The sequence below is a fragment of the Diplotaxodon limnothrissa genome, linkage group LG16 (assembly GCF_057381915.1).
Source record: "Diplotaxodon limnothrissa isolate DT_005_m linkage group LG16, D_limnothrissa_male_GT1.1, whole genome shotgun sequence".
Taxonomy (NCBI): Eukaryota; Metazoa; Chordata; class Actinopteri; order Cichliformes; family Cichlidae; genus Diplotaxodon; species Diplotaxodon limnothrissa.
This window is the reverse complement of record NC_140611.1, coordinates 25,196,993-25,217,295: the sequence shown is the minus strand read 5'-3', so window position 1 is coordinate 25,217,295 and position 20,303 is coordinate 25,196,993. Positions and strand designations below refer to the sequence as shown.

At 40.1% G+C, this 20,303-nt stretch overlaps 3 protein-coding genes across 5 annotated transcripts; 1 reads left to right on the top strand and 2 right to left on the bottom strand.

The window, feature by feature from the left end:
- Positions 1–2,593: 2,593 nt before the first annotated feature.
- galnt5 (polypeptide N-acetylgalactosaminyltransferase 5) lies at positions 2,594–7,693 on the top strand. Of its 2 annotated transcripts, XM_085374195.1 has the most exons (10): positions 2,594–3,618; positions 3,696–3,862; positions 4,308–4,427; positions 5,205–5,340; positions 5,434–5,553; positions 5,660–5,777; positions 5,893–6,222; positions 6,382–6,462; positions 6,840–6,992; positions 7,149–7,693. In XM_085374195.1, exons 1-10 carry the CDS (start codon positions 2,639–2,641, stop codon positions 7,284–7,286), a joined length of 2,343 nt encoding a protein of 780 aa, XP_085230321.1. In that variant the 5' UTR covers positions 2,594–2,638; the 3' UTR covers positions 7,287–7,693. The 2 variants fall into 2 exon arrangements, with proteins under 2 accessions (XP_085230321.1, XP_085230322.1); XM_085374196.1 differs by lacking the exons at positions 6,840–6,992; positions 7,149–7,693 and adding an exon at positions 6,553–6,612.
- A 638-nt stretch (positions 7,694–8,331) lies between these two features.
- On the bottom strand, positions 8,332–9,392 carry ermn (ermin). The gene is made up of 2 exons (XM_085375076.1): positions 8,831–9,392; positions 8,332–8,735 (listed from the first exon to the last, which is right to left on the bottom strand). Exons 1-2 carry the CDS (start codon positions 9,390–9,392, stop codon positions 8,332–8,334), a joined length of 966 nt encoding a protein of 321 aa, XP_085231202.1.
- Positions 9,393–14,074: 4,682 nt separating this feature from the next.
- Positions 14,075–16,707, bottom strand: cytip (cytohesin 1 interacting protein). Of its 2 annotated transcripts, none has more exons than XM_085374795.1 (8): positions 16,444–16,707; positions 16,068–16,144; positions 15,854–15,908; positions 15,655–15,757; positions 15,350–15,443; positions 15,145–15,211; positions 14,795–14,861; positions 14,075–14,578 (listed from the first exon to the last, which is right to left on the bottom strand). In XM_085374795.1, the coding sequence occupies exons 1-8, from the start codon at positions 16,705–16,707 to the stop codon at positions 14,100–14,102; spliced, it is 1,206 nt and encodes a 401-aa protein (XP_085230921.1). In that variant the 3' UTR covers positions 14,075–14,099. The 2 variants fall into 2 exon arrangements, with proteins under 2 accessions (XP_085230921.1, XP_085230922.1); XM_085374796.1 differs by having other exon boundaries at positions 16,068–16,117; positions 16,444–16,650.
- Positions 16,708–20,303: the final 3,596 nt, after the last annotated feature.

The following is a 20,303-nucleotide window of genomic DNA, read 5'->3' as shown; positions in this document are numbered from 1 at the left end:
CCTAGATTAATGGATCGAAGTGACTGTATGAAAACTCGATTACAATAAGAATAGGCAACTATTTCTGGAGAAAACACCCACACAATTCAGGTGTGTGCAGTGTAATCCCCTCTAAAAATGAGAACAAGACGAATAACGTCAGACTAGTTTTAACAAAGGTGACCGAACAATTGAAAAAGGCGCAGCCATAGTCACATCACCGTGAAACTACGCGTCCTGCGTAGCTTCCATACTACTTGGCAATATTGTTCCTGGTGTAAAGTGAACGGGGAAACACGGAACTGAGTTAACAGAGCGCTTCCGGATATAACTTCCAAAGTAAAAGTTCTTAAAGAATTAGATGTAATAATTTGTCATGGCCAGTTTTATTTATTAAAATATATATCTTCTAATTATAGATGGTTGTTTCCAAAATCCAAACCAGATCATGGATTTCAATCCAAGACTTTCTCACTATGAGGCAACAGTTCTGACCACTGCATCACCATGCTGTCCTGTGGTAGAAACAAGCTTCCATAATTAGTTTTGGTTGAGCTAGTAATTTCTTTATCCAATAAGGATCAGGAATATTGAAATAAAATTCAGTGATGCATGCAAAGATCAGGGTTTACCAGATACTGCATATAAATTCCCCTGGAGTTTACTATACTCTTACGTTACATTACAAACTCATGATCTATATATTCATCTTATTTTATTCATTTTCAATACCTTTTTTTCCATCGATCCATCCATTTTCTTCTGATTATCCAACTCAGGGTCACAGCTGTCATAGGGTGAGAAGCCAGTCAGCCATGGATAAGCTGCAAATCTGTCACAGGGCTAACACATAGAAAGAAAACCATTCACACACACTTTCACTTCGGAATCACCAGTTAACCTTAAATATATGTCTATGGACTGTGGGAGAAACTGAGATAATCTGGAGAGAACTGACACAGAAATGTGTATAACTTCCACTCAGAGAGGCCCCAGTGTGGATTCAAACCCAGGAACTTCACAGAAAATTCTATCAGAAATTTAAAAAAAAAAAAACAAAAGCACGTGAAAACTGGATGAAAATTCATTTACATTCATAATGATTTGAATGTGAATAAACATTCATTTGTAGATGTAGCTAAAATTTAGGTACACGAGGGAGTGTCCGTCTTCTTGAAATTACAAATGTATGGTTTCCCATATATAATTTAGCTATTAGCTTTTACTACATGTTTTATTAGTTAACATTACCAGTGCTATTACCAGACCTATTACTGGAATCATATTATATTTTTCTCTATTGCAGTAATGTCATTCAGTAATCTCTTGCACTTTAATCAGCTGAGTTTGTATTAGTTCACGGAGGAGGAAAATGATGGAGTTGTCTACAACTTTAGACGAATGGAGAAATAGATTTGGTTTGTGTAAGCCTGCTGGACTTTAGCCCAAGTTTTATATTTTTAACTTATTAACCCACATGATACTCAGAGCTAATTATTTTTAGAGTGTAACTTAAGTTTAATTCTTAAAACAGTCACACCATAAATACTGTCAGACAGGAACCAAAATTACCTCTCACGAGGTGCCGTTATAAATATTTTAAATGTTACACAAAATTATAAGGTGAGATAAATAATAATAAGGTAACTAAATATATAATATCCAAACTATCCAAAGTTGTAAATAATATTGCAAAATCTAATATCCAACATAAATTTATAATCTATTCCAATTAATATAAAATATAAAATAAATAAGGTCACACTTCTAAGAAAAATAGGTCATCACAGTTAACTAAAATACACTTAAAACTAAAGCTAATTGTGATAAAAATAAATAAATAAATAAATAAATAAATAAATATCACATTTAGTTTTAATTGTGATAAAAAAAAATAAATAAATAAACATTAGATTTTGTAAAATTAAAACTAACTGAAATGATTTTGTGACCTTGGAAAATTAACTAAAATAAAATAAAATAAAAAATAGAGGAAATATCCTTAGTTTAAATATTTGTTAGCTCTGTTTAATCTCGAAATTTCGCCTTTTTTATTTCATGTCTTTTATTCATTTTTTTTAAAATGTGACCCTAATATTCCCTCGTTCATTACGGATTGTGAAATAATTTCTTTAGATTCCTTTATTTTGAAGGCGAAACGTCCAGTTTCCTGTACCGTCCGCGTTCTTTCCCGCTGACTTGCTTTCCGGGCAGAAACTCCGTCCAATCACTTTACTGACTATGTGGAAGTCGGCTGCAACGTCCTCATACAAAACTGAAGTTAAAGTTGTGGCGTGGATAGACCCTGCGGCGAAACTGAAAACTTTTCTCTTTGACGTCGAAAGGTTTGTGGAGTATTTCGAGGTAGACGTAATGGCTCGCGGATGTGGACATGACCGAACCGGTACTGTACGTTAAGGCAAATTAGTGCTTTAACATTGTACCTACGTGCTGCGCCACGGGAGTCGGACCCTGCTGTATTGATGAGTGACAACACTGACTACCGCTGCTGCTCCGTGAAATATTTCTAGCATGCCACGCAGGCAGATAACTTCTCCAAAGACTAGAAAAGTGTGCCACAGAGGCGGCACTTTCAGTATGGTTCTTTGACGTGTTTTTACATTTACAAAGGGTTTGTTTGTTTGTTTAAATTAAAACTATGTCAATAATGAGGATTAGAAGATATTTAAGGGACAGCGGGAGGGTGCTGGCGTTTGTGTTCGTAGCTTCTGTCATTTGGCTGCTGTTTGACATGGCTGCTCTCCGCATGTCACTAAACGAAGTGAATACCGAGCTGCTAAAAGAGCGTGTGATACGAGAAAAGGAGCTTTTCAAACAGCAGCTGAAGGCCACGCAGCACACTAGAAGGGGGTTTAAACACCCGGTGCAGAGGATGGACTGGACACAGGCGGGGAAAGGACCACTCACTTCAGGTATCAAACTTGACCAGGTTTACAGACATGGAGGCAAAGAACGGGATCAAAAGAGGAACTTTATTAAAAGTCAAGGAGACAATGTTCCCAAACGTGATAATGGAGCTTCCCTGCACAATTTTACTCCAAATCAGGAAGTTCATAGGAAGAAGAAACCTGTACATTTTGATCTAAATGTAGCAGTGGCAAATGTAACCCAGAAAAATAAACTTGCCTTAAAGGAGGAGCCTGTTGAAGTTGCACAAAGTCATCAGGACAAGACGGATAAGGCAAATAAAGCAGTTAAAAAGCAGCTTGAGGCCGAGGAGGCACACCCAGATAAAACAACACCCAAACAACCTCCCAACAAGGATGTAAAAAGACTAGAGAACGAAGATACAAAAGAAAGGGAGCAGCTCAGCGAGACTGTTAAAAGTCCTGTGAATGAAAAAAAGGAACCTGTGAAGCCTTTAGTCGTTCTCCAAGGAGGATCCGACTCCAAGAATAACTCTGCTGTTAGAAAATCAGGTGTCCACAAAGTGCTTTCTCTGGATTTGACTTCCAGTCCTAGAGATGCTAACGCAGTAGGCCAGTTTGGTCAGCCAGCTGTCGTTGGCTGGAAAGAGGATGCAGAGGTGAAGAAGAGATGGGACGAAGGCCATTTTAACGTCTACCTCAGTGACAAGATTCCAGTGGACCGTGCCATTCCAGACACCAGGCCGCAGATGTGAGTCTTCTGCACGTCATCTCTGAAGCTGCCACCACTTGCAAAGCTTGAATGTTAATTTTTGCTGTGTTTTCCAGGTGTGAACAGAGTCTGGTCCACGATGACTTACCTTCCACCAGCGTGATCTTCTGCTTCGTGGATGAAGTGTGGTCAACGCTCCTCCGCTCCGTGCACAGTGTGCTCAACAGATCTCCACCCCACCTCCTTAAAGAGATTATTCTGGTGGATGACTTCAGCACAAAAGGTAACAGTGTCTGGAATTCATCATAGCTTGGCCTTGTCTTCATGGGGTATCTCAGTTGGGTTGATTAAAAATTTGTTATTAAATGTTGGCTATTCAAATATCTTTTTCATTGTATGCTCAAATGCAATGTACTATATAGATTGTTAGGAAAACCATTAGATCATTATTGATCAGCCAGAAGTGTTAAAATATGTGACAGCTGCATATTGGTTTTACAATTAAACCATTGATTTATTTTACATGTACCTACTATTACTTAAGTGATTGATTGGATGATTGATTTTTTATTTATTTATTTTAATTTCTGTATAATCTATGCAGGCTTAGCAACAATATAAATGATCATAATTTTATTGTCTTTCACATTGTCATTTTTAATTGTTCTCTGCTGTCAGTGTAACTTGCATGCATGAAGTAGCTTTACCAAGAGCTTTTACTCTGGCAGACTATCTTAAAAAGCAGCTGGATGATTACATGGCCCAGTTTCCCAAAGTGCGAATCGTTCGTCTCAAGGAGCGCCAGGGCTTGATCAGAGCTAGGCTAGCTGGAGCTGCTGTTGCCAAAGGTATGTATGGTCAAGACTAATCTCATATAAGGGTGTCTCTTATACTTTATGAGTCTATAAACATGGTATAGATACGGGTTAGAGGATACGGCTCCCAAAAAAGAAAGATAAAGACAGCAATAGAATATGCATTAATATGTCAAATTGTGTGCTCAGGTAAACTAATGTAGGAACAAGGGTCATAAATAATGCCAGCAGGCTAATATATTTAATGGAACTACATTCATGTGACAGCTTTGTTGTGAAGTATTCTATTATTTAATTTGAACTATGTTTTGATTTAATGTTTGAGGTGCTGTAAAAAATGTTCGACTTCACAAAGCACAAAAATCTTACCTGAACCCTTCATGGCTGCCGCCTTTTGCACCTCTGCACAGCCTGCTGCTCTGTTGACCAAATGTTCTTGTTGGGTCTCTAACTATGACTCAAGAAACCAAACAATACTTATAAATGGAAGCGCTTGCAGTCCTCAAGGCCAAGGGTGGTGGATCAGGTCTCAGGACCAGCAACATATAATCCATAATGCAGCGTTACTCTTCTGACACCAGCGTGCATGGCAAATGCAGGTGGTCAGATGTATGTCCCTGTTTTTACACCTTTCAGATTAGAACTGTAAAAACATTATGCAATATATGCAGTAATACTATTATTATTATTGATGTTACTGCAAATGTTCTTTACATGCATTGACAAAAGTGACTCGTGAGGGTTGTGTGCGTTGTAGGGTTCTTAAAACGTTTAACTGCAGCAGGACTCTTATGCTTTCCTTTGATGCAGGTGAGGTTCTTACCTTTCTTGACTCTCATATTGAATGCAATGTGGGGTGGCTGGAGCCGCTCTTAGAGAGAGTCTATCTGGATCGAAAGAAAGTACCCTGTCCAGTTATTGAAGTTATCAGTGATAAGGACATGAGGTAAGTGGATAATACCATATTTAATTAATTAGTTATGTGTTTTGGTATAATAACGGCCAAAAAATGGATTGTGTTGTGGCTTTTCATCCTCAGTTATATGATGGTTGACAACTTCCAAAGGGGTATTTTCAAATGGCCTTTGGTGTTTGGTTGGAGTGCAGTACCACCAGAGGATATCAAGAAATTTAATTTGACCATCTCTGATCCTATCAGGTAAAATTTATGTTTTGTTTTTTTGTTGTTTTTTTTTTTTTTTGTTTTTTTTATAGCTCTAGTGGCTATTTTTAGTAATCTCTTTTGTTTGTTTTCTGTCCTGTAGATGCCCAGTTATGGCTGGGGGCCTTTTCTCAATTGACAAACAATACTTCTTCGAACTTGGTACCTATGATCCCGGTCTGGATGTGTGGGGTGGGGAGAATATGGAGATTTCATTTAAGGTTTGTCACTCAGCTAATTTACTGGGAATATTGGTCACAGCTGTTTGGAAACAGCCTTCAAGTTAGTGTTTGTCACATGGCTGATGATGTGCTGTACCTGTTGCCGTTTGAACAGATCTGGATGTGCGGCGGAGAAATCGAGATTATCCCCTGCTCTCGTGTGGGACACATTTTCCGCGGGCAGAATCCGTATAAATTTCCCAAAGACCGGCAGAAGACAGTGGAGCGTAACCTGGCAAGGGTGGCTGAAGTGTGGCTAGATGAGTACAAGGATCTTTTCTATGGCCATGGATACCACCACCTGCTGGATCAAAAGCGCATTGATATTGGCAACCTCACAGAGCAGATTGAGCTAAGGAAGAAGCTGAAATGCAAAAGCTTCAAGTGGTACCTGGATAATGTTTATCCGGACATGGTTGCTCCTTTAGTGAAAGCTGAAGGCCTGGTATGTACTCTATCTGTTCATTTAACCCAGTGTCAGCATTCTGTCTGATTGGAATATAAACGGACTATTTTCTTGTGTTCTTGTAAATCAGTAAACAAATCCTGTGTTTACTGGGGTTTCACTTCTCTTAAAATGCTTTCTTTTTTTCTTTTTTTTTAGGTCTTCAATCGTGGCTTGAGAAAATGCCTGGCTTTGCATAACGGCTCTTTGTGCTTTGAGACGTGTGATCTCAGCAAGCAGGTAGGTGTTTAACAGATTATTTAAATGTAAATATCACCAAATGATCTGTAGTAGGGCTTTTTGTATGTGTTTTTCTTGGTCTTTACACAGGCAAAAAATGTGGATGATTTGCATGTTTGGTGGTCATGACTGTGGTAATTATGGTGCGGGAATAACAAAAATACCCAGAAATAACCAAGACAAATGCAGTCAAAGTCTGAGAAAGGACCCAAGCCACTATAAACAAGTGTGGAGTCCAAGACGAGACCAAGTTTTTCTAAATGTGGCCTCTTTGGATTCAAGTCAGCACCACTGAGGCGTCTTTCAAAATCTTACATTGTTTGACATGCAGCATATTTACCTGCTGGTCACTCTGTCTCCTTTTCTCTCATTTTCAGGGTCAGCACTTTAATTACACCTGGATTAAACACATTCGGCAGCAGAACCTGTGTGTTGCTGCCCAAGGCAGCAGCAATAGGTTTGCTTTACGGTCATGTGACGGCACCAAGCCTGAGCTGCGCTGGTTCCACAAATCCTCCAACTCTGCTCTGGTAGGTTGACTAAGGGTGTGCCATTTGCTTTGTACAATATCTTTGTTTTGTCTTTAGTCCAAACCACAGAGCTGGCCTCCTTTAAATCCACGTAAGGAGTGTTTAGATGCAAGCGTTGCATTCATGTCCCTCCCACCCTTTTTTTTTGTCTTTAAGGCGGAGCACCTCATAGCAGAGTTTGTTTCCAACCATATGTGCCTGGAAGCAGGACCTAGGAGTGACGACCTTCGTCTCAACCCTTGTGAACCCAGCAGTAGCTTCCAGAAGTGGCAGTTCACGAACTACCTTGTGTAGTGGATGAGACTGAAATGAGTTTTATGTGATAAAAATGCACTACAAAAAAACTTCAGTGGCCTCATGCTACAGCACGGTCCGTGGTCCAGCCTCAAATCAGGACTTTCCAGGGTACAAAAGAAGCGTTTTGGGGGCATTAATAAGCATGATTTCTTTTCTCTTTTTTTTTCTTTTTTTTAAGTGACTGATGTGGGATTGTGTGCCAAAGGACTGGGACTTAGTAATTTAAAAAAAATAATATCCTCTACACTATCACCTGGGGGAAAAGTGAGATTCAGATGGACATCTTTGTTTAACACTTCAGTTCTTTAGTAAAACATTTACAAAGATCAAATGTTAAACAGTGCCTTATAGATTCATCATTGCTGGGACTAAATAATGAGTTAAATTGCATGAAGCTGTTTGTGTAAAACACTTTTTTTTTTTTAAAATATCTCGAGATGAGATGTGTGCTTTGAGCGGTCATTTGGGGGGAAAAGCTGCTTTTGTGGGGTTTTTATGTGTCGGTTTTGCTGTGAAAACTTGATGATTTTGTTTTTGTCACTAGAGGGAAGTGTTGCTTCAAAACACTCAATAAACCTGTGCTCTGATTTCATGAGTTTATTACATGATCACAAACATTTCAAGAAAAAGACATGAATGAAAATGCATTTTTGGTGAAAGTAGGTGAAAATAATAACAAGTTGATGAATGTGCAACAGTATATATTTTGTTATTTCCCTCCATCTGCCATTTGAATTTCTTTTTAATAGTTATTTACTGAGGTTACTTCTGAGGAATTTAAAACTTTTAACGCCGGATTTCTCATACCAAAAATCTCAATAGCCAATAGTAACAACATAAATCAACGGTTTTCTTTACAAATATGAGATGTTTTCGCTCTATTGAGCCGAGTACCTTAACCGTGACTGTTATGTATGCATGTAAGGTTTGCACATAATGGGGTGTTACATTGGATATTTCTGTGTAAACTGTAAAGCACACATGTTCCTTTTGTTTTGTTTTTTTGTTACGGTTTCATTAGATGGACATTGAAACCAGATTCTTAGTGATTAATTGTCATGTACTCAAACTCATCTATCTTCTGACGGGTGTTGCCTCTGCGGATCCTGCGATAGGATACGGTGCTGTACTTGGTAGATGTGAGATGGTTAAATGAATGCTGGCTCTCACTGCAGCCAGATTTCTTTACCAAAGGCAGGCTGGAGTAACCCGGGTGGGGGTTTTGATAAAGACCAGCATGGACATTAAAGTTCGGACCCTGCTCAGCTTTCTGATCCACTTGAAGCCGACCAGCACCTGATTTCTGGCCTTCAGCACCAAACAGCTGGTCTGGGTAGTTTGCCTCCCTGTGCAGCCTTGCATAACTCTCCTCATTAGGTACATCAAAGCTTAGGGCTGGTGTGTGAGTTTCTAGTTCCACTTCTTCCTCTTTGATTTGCCGATTTGCTAAAGAGAAAACGAAAGACAAAATCTTTTCTTTTACGGTCTATAAACAAAGACCACTTTTATTTCAATGCGAAGTTATATGAAATTCCTCTTACCTTCTTCCGCTGATACATTTTGTTCAGGGTGAGCTTGCATTTCTACAGTTGTCCAGTGTGGCTGCAAAAACTCCTTACACATTCTCATAAACTCTCCTGGAGTCTGTTCAGAATCAGCACCTTGTTCCCCAGAGTCTAATGCAAACATTAGTTTAGCTTTGGCGGTATGAAACTTTTGGGGTTCTTCTTGGGTCCAAGTGATCTGATGGATCATTTCCATTCCCATGTCTAAATTTTCTTTGGCAATATTGGCTTCATGTTCTTCCCCTGCCTTTACCTCTCTCTGATGGCTAGGTTCATCTGCCACAGTGTTTGCAAGATGTCGGCACTTGATGCCGGTTGATGCAGTAACGATGTTCACCTGAGCTTGCTCCTCATCACTGTAAAACACAGAGTCATCTCCCTCTTCCAGGGTCCACACATCTCTATCTTCAGGTTCCTTCAGAGTCTTAAAGGCTTCAATGCTGATCCCACTGAGAATCTCCAGTACCTGAGGTGCCAGTGCATCTTCTTCTTCTGCACTGCGTTTTGGGGTATTTGGAGGGATTGCACTCATCTCCATCTGTCTTTTGGTTCTTGAGTAGTGTTGAAAATGGCAAATCAGTTCTGATGCACTTTCTCTTAAATCCCAACTTAAACAAGTATTGTCACATTACCTTCTCCGCTGGTCCGAATGTGTTGCTCCTGTTTTGCTTTGTCAGTCAACTGAGAAAGTATCCATCGTGCTTTTCAATGAGCGATGCAAGCTCGGGCTCTGTGGTGGGCTCTGTACCGCTAGTACCATGTAAATCTCTGTTTGTGTTGAATCACCAAAGAACAGAGGCTTTGCTGTAGTCCAAACAAAGGTTCATTGTGGCTCTGGGACCTACGATTGTACTCATATTTAAATCTGTACTTGGTGACCACCTTCATTCTGCAATGTTTTGAGTCAAGATTAACATTCTGGTTATTCTGTTTTCAATGCACTACTTACAGTCCGAACCAACAAAGTTTGTACACCCTGAAACAGCTTAAGAACATAAAGACTTCAAGGTTCTAGAACAACTAAATTGCTAACGAAACATACAGTAAAATCACCACTGATTCATTCCACATAGAAGTGGAAATTCCATTAATATGCTATAACATACTGCAATTCAAGTGGACTACAAAAAGGAACTAGACATTTGCACCTTATCTGCTCTGTGGCTTTTCTATGATAGGAAACTTTGACCAATAGCAGGTAGCTCTTTTTAGGCCAGACTGTTAATAGTATAAAGAGTGATTATGTCTGTACATGATTTAAAGCTGAAAGTGATCTTGCGTCTTCAGGTCAGAAGTATTTGAGCAATAGCACAGTTTTTGTCATTTTGCCTCTTTACACCACTACAGTGGATTTTAAGTCAAACATTTAAGATATGACTGAAGTGCAGCCTTTTAATTTTAATTCAGCGGGTGTAACAAAAGTATTGTGTTGACTCTTTAGCATTTAGTTTTATACTCGATCACTAATTTCTTGCTCATTGTAAAGACCCTTTTTGTTTGCCTTGATACTCTTGGGTTGATTTTGCAGTATGCTTTTGGTCATTATCTATTAATATCCATCTTTATCCATCCCATCAGTTTTTGCAGCATTTGACTGAGTAGGGTATCCGGTCGTTAAGTGATGACGTGACGAATCCTACTTCCGGGCCTAAAGTAGTCTGCGTTTAATACGGCTTTGTGTTGTTAACATGTTTAATGTTTTGTATTTTCTTCTTGCCTAAGTCCCCTTGCCTAAGAAGCCCCACATCACCGGCCTGAATGACTACAGACCGGTGGCACTCACCCCAGTGGTAATGAAATGCTTTGAGAAGCTGGTCCGCAGACACATCACAGCAGCCCTGCCCCGCAGCCTGGATCCACACCAGTTTGCCTACAGAGCAAACCGATCCACGGAAGACGCTGTAGCCACAGCACTCCATGCTGCATTAACTCACCTGGAAGAGCATGGTAGCTATGTGCGGATGCTCTTCGTGGATTACTGCTCAGCTTTTAACACCATCCTTCCACACAAACTGGTGGCCAAGCTACAAGACCTGGGGCTTCCATACAGCACCTGCATGTGGATCAATAGCTTCCTCTCGGGCCGTAGACAGAGAGTCAGAGTTGGCCATCACACATCCTCAGCCCTGAGTCTCAGCACTGGCTCACCCCAGGGCTGTGTGCTCAGTCCACTGCTCTACTCTCTCTACACACACGACTGCACTCCTCGCCACCACAGCAACATCTTTGTGAAATTTGCAGATGACACCACAGTGGTGGGGCTCATTTCCAAGGGAGACGAGTCTACGTACAGAGACGAGGTGGAGCAGCTGACGTCATGGTGTAAGGCCAATAACCTCCTCCTCAACACTTCAAAAACCAAAGAACTCATAATAGACTTCAGAAGGAAAAAGGCAGAGATCCAACCACTATTCATAAATGGGGACTGTGTAGAAAGGGTGGCAAGCTTCCGCTTCCTGGGAGTCAATATAGAGGAGAACCTTTCCTGGAGTGTGAACACCTCCGAGCTGCTGAAAAAGGCCCAACAGAGACTGTACTTCCTGAGAATTCTCAGGAGCAATAACATCACACAGAGACTGCTGGTGTCCTTCTACAGAGCCACCATTGAGAGTGTTCTAACTTACTGCATATGCATCTGGTACACTAGCTGCACAGGGGCTCAGAGGAAAGCACTCCAAGGGATCATTAACACCGCCCAAAAGATCACTGGCTGCCCTCTCCCCACACTGGAAGTTCTACACAACGCCCACTGTTTTAAAAAGGCCCAAAACATCATAAAAGACACCTCACATCCTGGCCACTCCCTGTTCGAACTGTTGCCCTCAGGCAGACGGTACAGGGCAATCAGAGCAAGGACTAATAGACTCAAACACAGCTGTTATCCAACTGCAATAACACATCTGAATACTACAAAAAAATGTCCATCACGCCACTCTTGTGTTAATCTATGCACGGTCTGAAGCATGTGTGTGGGAATGTATGTGAATGTTTTACTGTTATATCTTATTAGTATTTTAAGTATTCTATCTATTTTATTTATTGAATTTTATTGTTTTATTTATATTTTGATATTGCTAGGGATGATGCAATGATCGGGGACCATTCTTAATTTCGTTGTTCTCATGACAATGACAATAAAGTTTCTGATTCTGATTCTGATTCTGATTAATCTCAAAAAGCTAAAACAGTCAGTGATCACTGTTGACCTCCCTCGGCTTTTATTACCGCTAATCATTTATTTAAGCTCAGTTTTTAAAACCTTAGGATGTAACTACAGCCCAGCCCATGCAGCAGTATATGAATGACTAACCTCGTATTGTGGATGGATTATCTCAGTTGTTCTCCTGGCTGAAGTTTGGTCCTTTTACAGCATCCTGCCATGCGATTACATTTGTTCCTGACCACCGAGAACACTCACGTTAACTTTTATCGAGTGGAAAAAAAATTAGCTTGTTGGATGTTAAACTCAATTGTTACACCTGGTAGAGGAGAACGCTGATCATTTTATTAAAGATGAAAGACTTTAGACAGTTTTTCAACTCTCAGTAATGCCATAGTGATCGTTTGATATATGGACCTGCAGCAGAGTTTAGGCCCAGACACGGCTAGTGACGTCAGACTTAACGACCGGATAGCCCTGTATACACACTTCCTGTTACTCCACCATGTTTGACAGATGGTGTGGTTTACTTCAGATTTTGAGCTGCTCCTTTCCTTCTCCACATTTTTTTCTTTGCATTGTTCTGGTACAAGTTGATCTAAGTTTCATCTGTCTGTCTTTTGATTGCAGACTATGACAATGATGTGTCTGGCTCCATAAGTGTGTTTCTGACATGGTTAGAAGTTGGGAAGGAGGTTTTCTTATTGTGTTGTTTTCCATTTTCTTCAAGATGTTTGTTGTTGCTGAGTTGCCCAATGAACTATTTTGTTTATTTCGTCATTCTTAAGGTTTGCTGTCTCTCTCGTAAGTTTATTTTGTTTTTCAAACAGATTTGTAATCTCATTCACCAAATCTCTCTCACCATATACAACTTCATCACTTCAACACAACTTAATTGTTATGGATTATCTAGGAAACGGGCTTCATCTGGCCTTGAAGCTGCTGTAAAAATGCGATACATTGTATCGGGGGTAACTTGCTTTCTTTGTGAAGGTAACAACCCTTTCCAATTTATCCATCAGTTGTAGTACAAGCCCTCTTTCTGTAGCAGCAACTTGAAACAACAGAAGTAGTTGTTTTACAGGATATAGATGAATTCTTCTCAACTAGTTTTAAAGCCGTGTTCATTTCTTCAATTAATTCATCTTTTAATGACACAGTAATTTTTTTCACTACCTGCATCTTGCACCAGTAATTTTCAGTGAGTGTGGCTCACTCCAAAGTTGCATCTTCACCAACATTGAGACTGCAATGCTACATGAAAAGTAAAAGGAAGCACCGGTGACTGGAAACATCTTTAAAAGTTTATTGTTCGTTAAGAATTTTCTGTACATCATGATTTTATTTACAAAAAAAAAAAAGACTGTGGATCATCGACATTAATGACACTCTTGCCACAGAAAATAAATGATACATTTTTACAGCAATTTCAACAATTTACAAGAAATTGTTACTTTCAGTGTTTCTGAATACTGAAAGAAACTTATACACAGTCGGAAAAAACAATTTGGAAATGAAAGCACTTAAGTAGTACTCTCATACCCACATCCTGTTTTTGAGCTGAGCAGCTATCTATAGGGCGTAGAGGCTTGGCTTTGGTTTTGAGCACCTGAATATGTCATAAGTGATTTATGTCTTCTCATGTGCTTTAGGTTACATGTTTGTTTTAAATTTTGAAGTTGGCTACATTGATACAGTTGCTGCGACTTAAATCGATTAATGCTCATCACAATCTGTGAATATGACAAAAAATGAATTCAAGTAAGTAGGATATATAATTTCATCTGTCACACTTTACAGTCTGTTCAGTTTACATTCATTCAGCCTGCATTTGATTTTGTAATGCTTTTGTGCCACAAGTTAAAGCCAAGCAAGCGAGCCAGGCAGGAACTATAGGGGTAAATGCATACAGTATAAAAGTGTCCAACTTGTTTGCATTCCCATGAAGGGTTAACCCAGGCTTTTAAGTGTGGCGAAACACTTGATTGCATTGTCTGTTTCTATTTGTAATGTGTTAGGAACTTGACAGACCCTGTTTACCAACACTTAATACTGAATAGACACAAGGAGCATTTGGAAAGCGAATCACTGAGTGTTTGTTCCCATCTCCTCCTCTTCAACTGATCGTTGAAGTCCAGGAATTAACTTGAGAATGTGTTTGCGGACACTGGTTCTCCTGCCTCTTCTGGGCAGGGTTCCAAACAAGGACGAGATCCTTGTTTCCTCCCAGGACGGAGACAGAGAGCTGGTGCTGCCGGCCAAACTGGAGCTGCTGGAGCGGCCAAGAGGTTGGTGGTGATTGCTGGAGCTCGATGTGTGAGCTGAAGAGCTGTCTTGCGAAGGAAAGTCTTTGGAGAAGAAGCAGTTATCATCTGTGGTGCTGGCTGCACTGCTGGGACAGGGTGAGATCACGTCCCCAAACACACTGGCTTGGTCACTATCATCTGTCATCACACTCCTGTAGCTGCTGTCACTGGAAAAACGCCGGCCCAAGCGCCTGATGGGGGAGCTCAAAATAGCTGTGGAGTCTATCAGGAGGTCGAGACTGCTGTCGTTTAAATTACCTGAAAGCACAACAAAATCCCAGTTAGCTGATAAGAAATTTGTATCAGGAAGCTCATCAGCAACTTCCGCTGTATGTTTATCTGTCAGGGGAAGGCCATTTGAATTATCTGGAGTTTACACATCAATTCACATCATCGATGGCACATGCTTCAGAGAAATGTTAATGGCTGTGAGAAAGGAAGTGCTGTGGTCTGACAGCTGAGCATACTTCTCACCTCGCATTAGACGCTTTTCCTGTAAATTAAGGCCCTGCAGCTCCACCAATTTCTCACGTAGTGATTGCTGTATGGGCAAAAAAGGCAACAAAAACATTACACTTGTGCTTCCAGTAAAACTCTTAACTAATTCACTGAGAACATTTGCCTACAAAGATATTTGCACACAATGTCCATGCAGAGTATAGCCTGAGTAATTCAGCTGTGCAGCTGCAGGTTAGAAAGTATTGCTGGGGGCGTTTGAGGCTTCACTACTGCATGGCTTGGTGACTGCTCTTTTTTTTTCTTTGCCTACATCACACAGCTAAATGGTGTCACCATCAAACACAGACAGGATTTAAGAGACTCACCTTGAGGGCGTCCATCTTCTTCTCCAACTCTATCTGCTTCACTATATTCCCACAAACAGTCTCTAGTCTGGAAGAATATATAACACATAATTACACTCTGTTATAATCCTATTATAAACTATTGTTATAGTGACTTTTTAGTTATCATCTGTTGTGCTTTTTTTTTTCTAGCAGTATTTAGGAAGTTATAAATGTTGTCACTCACTTTAGACAGTTGGTGGATTTTCTTATCTGATCAAGCACGCACTGGTGAGATGAGCCTTCAATGCTGACGCCATTGACCGTGACAATTATATCGCCTGTAAAAGATAAGGATGCAGAAATATAAGGAACGAATTGGTTATGATTACACAACATAGCTGTAAACTGCATGTGCACATCAGTGCGTGAGATTGCAGGCGTAGGTGTGAAGGCATGTAGGTATTCACATATAAGCGTAAGCAATATATCTGTCAATCGTCACGCAGCCCAAACGGGGCCTATACGGTAGAAAGGATGTGGGCGGCTCACCTGCGGTCAGGCCAGCACTCTCAGCAACACTGTCCTCGTTCACCTTGCAAACAAACGTGCACATCTCCACTGCAGGGCTGTTTTTCAGCTGCAGCCCGTAAGTCTGCAAAGAGAGACAAACGTGTCACAAAAAAGCGAGCCAAAAGCAACCCTTTTTTTCCCCCCTACACAACTTAAGCATGCTTCAGTGTTTGCTTACCTGAATTTCAAAACCAAATGTCTCATTGTCTTGCTTTTCCAAAATAATCGTGGTTCTGTGCAAAAGCAGAAAAAGCAAACGACTATTAATTAATATCAATTTTTAAGAAATGTAATAAACTGTTCATGCACAAAAAGTCCAGTAGACAGTTTTTCTTTTACACGTATAAAAGGAAAAAAGATGAAAAGTTGCACATCAATCCTGATATATTTACCGTTGTGGGTCTGTGTAATCAACCAGTGAGTTGGAGTAAGCCGGCTTGGACTGCAAACAGAGAGATGCAGAGTTCCTCTTTAAAAACAACAAAGGGCACTTTTTAAACTTTTAATCCTTCCTAGAAAGTATAAAAGTGTTGTTTTTTAAAAATAACAATAGAGATTTAAAAATTATTTGTTGAGCTGCAGAGAGCTGCTTTGTTTATTTCTCGTAAATTGGTGAAACTATATCACATTACGGCTTAAATCTCAGCTGTAATCCCACGTTGCAAATCAGTGTTTCGGTTATTTGATTTAGACAGCAGAAGTCTGAGTATTTACTGATGTGAAATTATAAACACACATACGTGTATTGCACTTGACATATTGTCTCACCTTGCAAACTCTGGGCTGTGAGCCAGTGCTGTGACGGTGCCGATCACTGTTCCCCCTCAGTGAAGCTCGGTACCACAGAGAACTTTTCTTCTTTGGGGTATTATCCAGAATGTAACTCTCCTGGCTGCCCTGGCGCTGAAGTCCATTGATATTCATGATGGAGTGCATGGTAGAATAGTCCTCAAAGCAGCATTGTGTCCTGCTGCAGCAGCTCTTCAGCGATTGTGTGGTCCTGCCCTGCCGTGCAGCCAAAAGCAAATGCATCAAGCGGAAATCCACATCATGTGATAGCTGTGGTAAACCGCATCTGCACTTCTCAGCTTCACGTACCTTGTTTCCTGTTCACCGCCTTTAACTTTTTTCTGTCTTTTCTCAAGAAGTGCTTCTGTGTTGGTTTGAAAAGAAAAAGCAAGGAGAGTGTTTAAGCTGTTTCTTTTTGAATTCCCCTTCAAACAGTCCCCTTTTCTTTTAGCAGTCTTTGCAATTTGATTTATGGTCTGTCAGAAATCAGCAATGCATGAGAAACTGGCCACCTCACCTCTCCAGCAGCACCTGCTTCCAGCCTCACTCACTCTCAGTTTTGTCAATGGGGCTAAGCCTGTGTTCTGTGCTCTGCCAAGCAGGGAGACTTGTCTTATAGGGCCAGACAAAAGGCTGATTTAGCTCAAGGCCAGTTTCATGCTTCCTAAACAGACAGCACGGGTCATTGGGCCGAAGGCATCAGACATGGTTGGATCAAAAGAAAAAAAACACACACACACAGGCAGGCTGGCAGGCGTGCAGACAGTGGTTAAAGAAAACTAAGCTATGGTGCACAAACTTCCTCTTTCTCTCGCCAACACCATTGCCTTTAAAACATATACAGAGTTGCTTTACACTCCATTGTATAAAGCCCATGTAAGAAGCAGGCTGCCTTACAGCAATCCACTCTGCCCCACTGACCCTCAGGAACAGTTTGCTAAATAACCACGAGACCGTCTGGACACTGAAGTCCCGTGTGCTCCATTCAATCCATTACTTGCATAACTGGGTTGGAAACTGATTTATGTAGAGTATCAAAATCTTGCACTACCCGTCTTTATATTGTACTTTCAACAACCCAGAGTTTATAGCCAGGTCATGTCCTTCATAACATGCAGTACCAATTTTAAAGCATGTGATTGGCAATGGTTAATTTTTAAGCACGACGTTTATCCCAAACATTCATCCAAATGCAGTGAAAGCATATACAAAGACACAAAATTCACTACATTATTGTACCTGGTCCTAAAAAATCTTTGAAACACGGTGTCTAACCAGATGCTTACTCTGGATGGCATTCCCTTAGCCTCCAGCAACACTCTGAGAAATCTTCGAGTCCTTTTTAATCAGGATATGTCCTTCAGTGAGCACATTAAACAAATATGTAGGACTGTCTTTATTCATTTGCGCAATATCACTAAAATTAGAAACATCCTGTCTCAAAGTGATGCTGAAAAGCTAGCTCATGCATTTATTCATGACTGAAAAGCCTTCAGGTGATCCAGAACAGCCAAGAGAGTATTAACTAGGACTAGAAAGATATTGTCCCATATTCATTTCACTTCACTGGTTACCCTTTAAATCCAGAATCGAATTTAAAATCCTTCTCCTCAGGCCCCATCATATCTTAAAGACAGTACTTTTGGTTCCTAGGGTATTTAAAAGTAGAATGAGAGGCAGCGTCTTAAGCTATCAAACACCACTTCTATTAAACCATCTCGCAGTTTGGATTCAGACATCTTCTCTACTTTTGAATGTGTTCTTAACTTTTCCATTTTTACAAAGCCTGTATTTCAGATTGAAGTGACCATTCCTTCGTCATGTTGCAACAGGCCGCTGAAGTCTTTCCATGATGCACTGAACATTTTTTTGTTGTTGTTGTTCAAGCATCTCTTCTCACTCTGTGTTTTTACACCACTACTGTATTTAACCATTAGTAATTATTAAACTCTGGCTCTCGTCCATAACGTGCCTTTTGACTTCTCTATTTTATCTCGATCACCTTCAACCATAAGGGGAAAGAGATGACCCGTTCTTGTTTCTGAGTAATGTAGTCAATGACTTTGCTGAGCGCAAGGCCGGAAAGATAAAGCTCTGGTGGGTTAGTAGTTCATGATTTTAGAGATGACTGACACATTGTTGACACGCATTTGTTGAAAATTTGCAGTCACACTGTGCGTTATGTGTATGATGTATCTAGAACCTGTTCCACAGGAAATGATTGATGAATGATGAATGAGTGTGATTGTGGTGATCGCTCGTTTGTCCCTTGCTTTCTGTAATGCTTACATTACAGCTGTCTTTGTGTTAATTTAGCAAGGCTGGGTTTGTTTTGAGCTTGTAGCCTGGTGGTGTGACTTTATAGCAAAAGGTTGAATAAACGTGTCTGTTCCGCTGATGGTGCTGATGAAAAATTAAAAGCAGCTAAAAATACTTTTAAAACCTAACTTTTAAATTCTTATGTGCGTGTTTTGATGCCCCGAAGTGACACAACGTGACCTCCTCTTACATGACAGCCTTCACTGTAAAAATCTGTTAATGCAACACAGAAAAAGGGGGTTGACTCATCCATGTAGCGCTGATGGCTTCAGTGTCAGCGCTTTATTTCCTCTGTCTAACGGACATTAACAGCGTATGCAGAAAGAGCAGCAGAACAGAAACGCAGATGAGTCACGCCAGTTGAAAGTGCGAATGGGAAGATGATAAAGAAAAAAAGATCAGCTTCAGATAAACGGCTCCGGGAAATTCTGCCCCTGTAACTTGCGCAGTTCTGCACAGTCATTTCTTACAAAATTACCCTTGAAATGTAGGGAGAGCAAAACATCCCATCTTTCTGTCAAAGTCATGAATGATGCTCAGTCAGTGAAAAAGTTTATTTACCCACTGACATCACATTTTATATGGATAATAAATAGTGCAAAAAGAGACGACACAATGCAGTATGAGGAAGTAACACAAAACAGTTTTCGATACATCAAACATGTATATTTAAATGATGGCGGGCTTAAAATCAAAAGTAGGTCTTACTTTGTTTAAAATTCTATATTATATGTGAGATCAGAAACCAGAAATTGCACACGGTGATATGCTTTGCTATCTGCTTTCTGTCCCTTTTTGTGTCTTCATAGAGAAGCAGATAAGACACAATACAGAACATATAAATAATAATAACATTCTAATTTTCAGTAATTATAGAAAAAAGTACCTTATAGTTTTACAGAAATAAAAACTGAAGACTTGCACATTTTGCCAAGAGAGCAACAGGCTACTGTACATAGCTTATTTTCAGAGGCAACACTGCTGATACTACATATTATTCAGTCATTCTGACAATAAGTGCTTTCATACTGCAAAATAGGCGAACACTGATACCAAGCACAGATATTGAAGTATGTCACTTGTCTCTGAAACTAAAAACATGAACATATGGACAGGATGTGAATGAAAAGCCTCAGTGTATATTTGTTATGTTTCACAGTTTCACAATCACTACACCGATTGTTCAGATTATTTCAATCCACAGCTTTAAATAAGGAGTCACTTTGCATGATTTCAAACACACATGCAAGCACACCTACACATGTGTGCACAAATCGTGTGCAGATTCAGATTTCTGCACTTCCTCTAAGCCTGTTTATGTCGAGGCTCTGTAGGCCATGTTAGTCAGTGGTGCTAGTGATGCTAATGTGAACCCATATTCAAACTGTGCTCCCCTTATGTGGTATGTAAAAGTAATCAGCAGCATGTTGCGCTACGTTTGCACCTTCGGCAGCTTTTTTTGCCAATTTCTTTTTCACCTAATGCAAAAATAAGTCAGGTTTATATAAAAACAATGGATT